Source organism: Pteropus vampyrus, unplaced genomic scaffold (genome assembly GCF_000151845.1).
Source record: "Pteropus vampyrus isolate Shadow unplaced genomic scaffold, Pvam_2.0 Scaffold22, whole genome shotgun sequence".
NCBI classification, from domain to species: domain Eukaryota; kingdom Metazoa; phylum Chordata; class Mammalia; order Chiroptera; family Pteropodidae; genus Pteropus; species Pteropus vampyrus.
In genome coordinates, this window is record NW_011888803.1 from 7,472,921 (window position 1) to 7,481,026 (window position 8,106).

Sequence of the window (8,106 nt, forward strand, 5' to 3'; positions counted from 1 at the left end):
ATTATTAGCATGAGTTTTGAACATATAGATTATAAAAATAAAAATCACGAAACAACAGAAAAATACTTCACTGTAAATTAAAAACTTGGGAAAAAAGATATGGCTTCATCAAACATTGCTGTCATCCTCCAAACATCTACTAGTACTAGCAGCCACCACTAATCCACAAGAGAGCATATGTCGAACCTCCTCCTTCCAATGATGAAGCTGATGAATCCTAAACTAAATTCTCTCTATTGCTCAGGTTTCTCTTTCTTCTTTTCCATCCTTCACTGACCCTGCTGTCTCCAGTGACCAGAGGCAGACAGGTTCTCATGCAGAGAACTGGGAGTGGTATGCAAAGTATCAAAAGTATCTCTTGGAGTAGGGTGGGAGATATGGACTCAGAAACAGAGGTGATCCCATAAGACAGAGAAAATGCTGATGCAAATTATTATTGTTTGTTTCCTGAGAAAAATAGCTATTGATGAAACAGACTTTCACGACTGTGGATAAAGTCCATGTCAGCTATTTAAAATAACCAACATATAGTCTTTCACTCATAATTAATATAAAATCATGCAATTCCAGACATTTGAAGAAAACTAACAGCTTAAGAGAAAAAAGCCAAAATAAAGAGAATTGACCATAGATAACAGTTTAACATAGAAACAAAATCTTTTTTAAAAATTATAACACATTATCAAACAGATTTATGAACATCCATAATTATAATGTTAAGAAAAGTAAAAATTAAGGACATTAGAAAACTTAAAAGATAAATTCTGAAATAAAAACTCAGTAGATGAAGTGTGTAATAAAACTGACCTTGCTGAATATCAGGCTGGTGATATACAAAATCAAAGTGAGAGAATATTCCTGAATTCAAAACATAAAGTCAATCTATAGGCAGATATAGTCAGGTCATTTGTCCAATAGAAGTTCCAGAATGCGAGAGAAGTCAAAGGAGGAAAAAATACAGAATAGAAGAAAATATCCCTAAACTGGATATTTAGTATCGTCAGACTAAAAGAAGTTTACCTAGACTTGCTCTGGTACGACTGTACAGCTTTAAAAATATAAAATTCCGAAAGCTTCCAGAGACAGGGGAAAAACAAAACACAGGATATCTACAATGTTGGTTATATTATAATCGGACTTCTTGTTAGCAAAATCAAAAGCCAGAAGAAACAGAATAACTCTTTCAAAGTGTCAAGAGAAAAAAGTAGAACCTCAATTCTATATTCGGCCACACCAATCAAGTACGAATATATTTTTGGATATTCCAGAATGCAAAAGACTTTTCACTCACACACTACTTGAGAAAATTAATAAGATAGTATGACATATGAAAAGAGGAACCCAAGAAAGAGGATAACGTGAGATATAAGAAACATGGCAGCTGAATCTGATTCAGGAAATCATACAGGAAGCTACGAAGTCAAAGAATTCACTGCATAGTGATACATGGGAGATTCTCTTCCAGGTGGCAAAGTCTTAATTAATATAGAATATTTTCTATGTGTCCAAACATATCACTTGGTTATAAAATGAATATTTACATAATCATGATGTTATTATTGTTCAGTTGTTTTTTAAGTCTCAACCTTGTACAAAGTACTTATACCTGGATTATATTACAGGACAGAATATAAATGTGATAACAGTTGACAGTGAAATACAATATCATAGACAAAAACTGGGAAGTACAGGGGCAAGAGAAATGAAACAAGTGTAACCAGGAGAATGTCCTCATCTTTCATGGCAGGGATAACCTGTTACTGTCTGATGCTGAGCAAACATGAAGTAGAAGCATTAAACGTCTTACTTAAAGTAAAAAGGTCAGCAAGAAGAAACAACTTAAAATAGTTTTTAAAAAGTAACAATATTATGAAGAAATTAGATGTAGATGAGGGAAAGTGTAGATGGTAGTATAAGGACATTAAATGTCTTATCTTTCAGAATGGAAAATCAATAGACTGGTATGAAGAATAAAAGATTGAAGTATATTAAAGTTAAAATACCAAAAGAATTACAAAGAGAAACGTATAAGAGGGGTTACTTCTGAGGAACGAAACTGGCAATAAGAAAGGAGGATATTGTCTCCCTTTGCAGCTTTTTGTATGGGCTGAGTTTATTTTTTTTAACTATGTTTTGACATCATTTCTCTAATTTTTGAAAGGGAAATATGTAGGTAATACATTGCGAAGTAAAGAAAAGCAAGCTGTGGATGTGTATAGACAACAATCCAACTTAACTGTTAAGGCACATATATTCTTGAGTGAGGGGCTTCCCTCTTGAAGAGAGGGAGAACTGTATTTTTAATCTGTATTTCCCTTTAAAAAACAAACAAACTCTACACATACTGACAATGGATAGATGACAGATGCTCAAGAGATCTCTCATGTGAAGCTAAACACTTAACAGTAGAAAGCAAATCTAAAAGAGACAATGAAAGCTTAGTTTTTGTTTTTGTTTTCCAATTCCCAAATTTGGTAAAGGCAAAAAGATATCCTTCTATAGTTCACATGCTTAGTTCAGTGTCCCTTTAATTTCATTTATGAGATCACTGGTAAAGTACTTTAGGGGAAAAAAAACAAAACTGGATAGCAAAGAAACAGAAGTTAGATGCATTCTATTGAGGCCTTCCCACAACTTTCAAAAGCTCTACAGGGAAAGCTAATTATTTAAAATACCTCCAATCCTAGGCGAATGGCGGCTTCCGTAAAGCTTCGTCTTTCTTTCTCAAAATTCTTTTTTTGCTCTTTAAATAGGGACCACTCTTCTTTGAGACGTTCCTTTTCTTCCAACAAATAACAGTCTCGTAGTAGTGAAGTGGTATCATCATCACATGCAGTAGCGAGCTGCTGCTATCAGATTTTAAAATACAGTAAGTTCCAAGGGTCCCTGCAACACTCCAACAAATTGAAATGAAAACAAGGGAAGCCGGGTCAAACTTTAGGGGATGGACAGAAATGATGAAGAATCAGAAAGTCAACTGAGGAGACTCATTTCCCAAATGCTTCTACTACAACAGGCAAAGCACTGACTAAGGAATGAATAGTTTAGATCAGAAAAATTTCAAATACTGTAGATTTTGTGTGAAAAAAAGAAAAGAATAAAAATCTAGTAAGATTCAGTAACTTTCTGGTCTTTCTCAGGGGACAACAGTTTTAAAAGGTAACTCACATTTACCTGTAAAAGTTGCTGCTGAGTTTTAATCATTTCTTTACACTGCTGAATTTCTAATTCAAGTTTTTCAGTTTCCTGTTCATGGTCTTGTCGTGAGATTACATCTTCATCATTAAAACCTTCTATGTGTACCTTTGAAACTAACACAAAACCAGTATTTTGGCATAAGTTTTACAGTCATCATCTAGTTTATGGTGTTTTTTTGGACATATATTTAAAAATCAAGGCTTTCAGAACTTTTCTCTTTCTGAAATATCATAGGTTTTCTAAAAGGTAGTTATTTCCTTTGCTCTTTAAAAAATTCATAAGCTATAAAATGAAATTTATAATATTTTAACACTTGAAAAAATTTTAAAAGCAAAGCTCATGACAACTATAAATCAGTACTCTTTTTGGACTAAATGATATCTTTCCAAACAGAGCTCTATCGCCAACATTTAATTTGTAAATCCATATTTATTCAAGATTATGTCCTAATGTAAAATGAATAACCTATATTCACAGAAGAATAATTAACAGTCATAAACTATGTTCTTCTGACACTTCTTCAAAGATCAGTACAGTGCTACCTTCTTGCTCTTTGGTATTAAATTCAACTAATATAAAGTTCAAACATACTTGCTATTTCTAATAGACAAGATGCCTGAAATCAATAAAATCTTATGTAAATTAATTTTGGTACTATAATAGTTTTGCTGATTGCTCTTTACTACTGAAGACAATTGACATCGAATTTGTCATTTTTGACAATTTAGTATAATTTTTTAAAAAATAGACTTCTCTTACTGAGCAGAAACTTAATTTTCTTGATTTAAAAGCATATAAACTTTAACAAATACAAAATATTAAGGATATATTCATCAATGTAGATCTATCAATCCTATTTATAATGACAGGAAAAAGTGTCTAAAATAGTACACTTAATTGAAAAAAGTACAGTGCAGAAAAAATATGTAATATTCAATTTTTGTTATTTTATATATTTTTAAATACTTTAAAAATGCAAAGGGAAAATCTAGAAAGGTATGCACCAACTGTTAAGTATTACATACAAGAAAAGAAGACCAGACTATTCTACTTTTATGTACCTAATTGATACAAAAACACTAAACATCTATTATTTTGAAAATAATTTAAAAATGGATTATTAGGAACCTAGCAAAATGCACGTATATAGAAATATCAAGTAGAAGGTTCATATGTATACTACATTATGATTAGAAGTTCTTGATTTACTAGACCTAGTTCACTCCAGTTGTATACTGCACTCAGAGCAGATGGATCACGATGTCCTCTTTTCACAGAAAGATTCACTCTGAGAGTCAAGTGCACTTTCTCAGTAAGGTTCACACGTCATGTCTAGAAGAAGGCAGTCTTGCTTTTCGAACCACCAAACCTAAAGTGCTTCAGGTCTGAGCTCATAATGTGGCTTTTTAAGTGACTGAAAATTAAGTTTACTTAGTGTCACAACTCAACTCTGCACACATTTAGGCAGTTGTTACCTTGGTTATCAAGTTTTTCTACATGACTTTTCAAAATTCTCCACTGTTTTCTGATGCTGTTTGTAAGCTGCTCTCTCACAGTTTCACAGGAAAGGTCCCACATACTCTCTCTGCTCAGTTCTCCAGCATCTTCTTCAACATCAGAGATAATCTATGAGAGAAGAAAAAGAAAGACCAGTATCTTAAAATGGCTTTAGATACTCAGGCGGTAGTAATCAGACTGTCAGATTTTATCAAAATAATTTCTGTGCTGTATCTTAAACATATATGACCCAGTACTTAACATAAATATCTTCAGAAAAAGTAATTAATGTTGAAGGTAGAAATTCCACAATTCAGGTCTCTTCAAACCTGAATTTGAATCCAAATATAGATACCAATAAGAGTTATGAAGCTGTGTAAGGAGTTGTTACTCACGCCTGTCTAATACGTTAAATGCTTTCATATGTTAATTAATCCTCAAATCATGTTACAATATAGAGAAACTGAGGCTTGGAGAATTAGAGTAATTTGCCCAATGTCACACAGCCACGAGGTAAAACTGAGATGAAGTTGTCTCCAATCTTAGGCTGCTTAAATAAATCTATGAAATAATCTCCAAAGTAAAAACAACTGTGAATCCTACTTTTCTCATATATTTTTTAAACTAAAACTGGAGATTATTTTTCTTTGTATTCTACCAAGACATTAAATCATAGGAAAATGTAGTAAACATCAGCATAAAGAATCAAAGCAGGATAAAGAACACATGCAAACAATACTGAAACTAATGTCATAATAATCTGCATCTACATAAAATGGTCCTGAGTCTAAAGAACTATATCAATAAACTGAGGTCAGCGATGGGCTGGTAGAGGTCAAGGTCTCCCAGGCTGAGTGAGTGGGAAAAAAGGCCCAGGGTATGATTCATTGTGACCATGGTTCTTGCCAATCAATCTTCTAGAATTATTTGCCAGTAACTCTTCCAAGCAACTACAGCTTCTCCTGTTTTAAAAACACCACCAATCCATTATTTTTTAAAAATGAAGAAAACTACTGCACATTTCCAGACTGAATGAAACTCTAAAACCACAAAAAAATAAAATAAAAAAATTCATTTAACTTGAATTTTGAGTCTATGTTTTGGCTACAATTAAGTAAGCAAAATAATAAATGAAACTTGGATGCTACCCAGGCATTCCAAGATTACATCCTATTCCTCTTGCTATAATGTTCCCAAATTTTTTCTTAAAAGAAACAGTTGAATTAGTTAAATTCAAGAAAAAAATCTAGAAAATCAGAGCTCTTAAAAACAGAAAATATACTTAAGAGATTGTTTCTCAAACCTAAACATTTGAATTATGAAGAATTATACAGGCAACCACCCACTCGCCAAGTGATGGGGGAAAAAGGGATTTTAATTATCTGAGAACAAGCTCCTCGATTCTACCTATTTTGGGGGACTAAAAGCTGGTATGAGAGGTTAGTAAAGGTTGGGCCAAAACTGAAGAAACCACAAGAGTAAGAGAAACCATGCTAGCCCTGGAGAGGCATTAGTGAATGTTAAGGACTGACCAGGAGTGATAGACTTTGAGAGAAACACTTATCTAAATGTAAGATATCAAGCAGGCCCCAAATTGTAGAATTTAAAAGAACATTCGAGTAATTTTTTTTTTTTAAAGAAGAGGAAAAAAATGGTAAGCAGTGGGATGGGCTTCTCAGTTGGACTGATCTATGATATCACAAAATAAACACATTTCCCCCACTAACTGAATGTAGAGCGTTCCTATAAAACCTTTCATAAACTGAGAGGCTTAATGTGAAAGAAGCAATTACCAAATGAAAATCCTCTTTGGATTTCTTTTGGTTAGTGAAAACAGGTACTAATGTATGTATTTCATAAAAGTGAAGAAGTATAACATGAACTTTCAAAAAGGGAGGAATACCTGTAATCCTTAAATACAGGTTTAAAAAACAAGTTCTGGTGGCTTGCTGTAGCATTTTCCATCAACACTGTTATGTTCGGATTTTAGTCACAAATGTGAACTTGCTTGAACCCAGAATTTAAACTTATATGTAAAGAAATTAACTTTTCACCATTATGCAACTTGTTTTCTCAGAACTGCACCTATTATTCCCTCTGTCAAGTGCTTTCTCATGCTTTTTACCTCAAAAACACCTACTTATTTTTTAAGAGCAAACTCAAATGTTGTATGATGCCTTCTCTGATTGCCATAATTGTTTTATTTTATACATTACATCACCCTATTATAGCTCTATAATAATTACAGAAGAAATTATTACTTCTCTACACAGGTATCACTCTCCAAAACAGCTTCTTGAGGGATGCAGTGGACTGAATGTTATGTTCCTTCAAAATTCTATGTTGAAATCCTAATCCCCCATGTGATGGTATTAGGGCCTTTGGGAGGTGATTAGGTCATGAGTGGAGCCCTCATGAACAGGATGAGTGCCCCTATACAGCGAGCTCTCTGGCCCTCTTTCTGCCCTGTCAGAATACAACAAAAAGTCAGCAATCTGCAACTAAGAAGAGGGCCTGCACTGGACACCGAATCTGCTGACACCCTGATTTTTGACTTCCGGAATCCAGAACTGAGAAAAATAAATTTCTGTTGTTTATACACCACCTAGTTGACAGTACTTTGTTATAGCAGCCCGAACAACGACAAGGAAAAAAGTCAAAATTTTTTTAGCTTTTTCTTTCCAGGGAACAGAACATAATGTACACTTAATAAATTTATGGGCTGAATGATTATTTGGGTCCTAAAGTTAACAAAAGTTTCAAGGGCCTACTTAAGTACACAATACTTAAAATATTTAGAGAATATTTGGCACAGTGGTTAAAAGCATGAACTCTGGAGTAAGAACGACTTGGACTCCAATCCCAGTTCTGTCATATGATACTGGCCTAACTACTGTGCCTCGGGTACGTTCATTTTATAAAATGGGGATAATTACAGTATCAAAAGCATCAAATTATATTAAGAATGAAATGACATAATACTTATAAAAAGTGCTTATCACAGTGTCTGGCACAGATTAAGTCCTCAGAAAATCACCTCCCTTTCCCAGGGCATTTCTGGTGGTCTCAGTGGCTGGGAGTAGCATAGCAGTGAGTGTGCTGTCCAAAATACCAATATTGTCCCCATTGAGAATACCTATCTAGTGTTTCAACTGTTCTAATTAGCAATCTGAAGACTGTATTAGAGAGGAAAGAGCCACTTACAGTTCCTGTACTATCATCTGCTCTTTCTCTAGGTTTCTGCTTTTGGGGAGAAAGAAGAGAAATCATTTCCTTTTTCATTTGCTGAAGAACCTTCTTAAGTTCAGCATTTTCCATCAGGATTTGTTTCTGACGATATTCATAATCATTCAAGAGAATTTTATACATTTCATCTTCATTCCTGAGAAAGAAACTGTCAGTATGAAAATA

General features: G+C 33.6%; 1 protein-coding gene across 1 annotated transcript in view; it reads right to left on the minus strand.

Annotated features, from left to right (window-relative positions):
• The window catches only part of SSX2IP (SSX family member 2 interacting protein), a 38,843-nt gene that overhangs the window by 6,925 nt on the left and 23,812 nt on the right, over window positions 1-8,106 (minus strand). Inside the window, exons 8-11 of the mRNA XM_011355688.2 lie at window positions 7,900-8,089; window positions 4,674-4,824; window positions 3,175-3,311; window positions 2,676-2,849 (exon numbers count right to left, since the gene is read on the minus strand). Coding sequence (XP_011353990.1) covers window positions 2,676-2,849; window positions 3,175-3,311; window positions 4,674-4,824; window positions 7,900-8,089 — 652 coding nt within the window. The remainder of the gene's footprint in view (window positions 1-2,675; window positions 2,850-3,174; window positions 3,312-4,673; window positions 4,825-7,899; window positions 8,090-8,106) is intronic.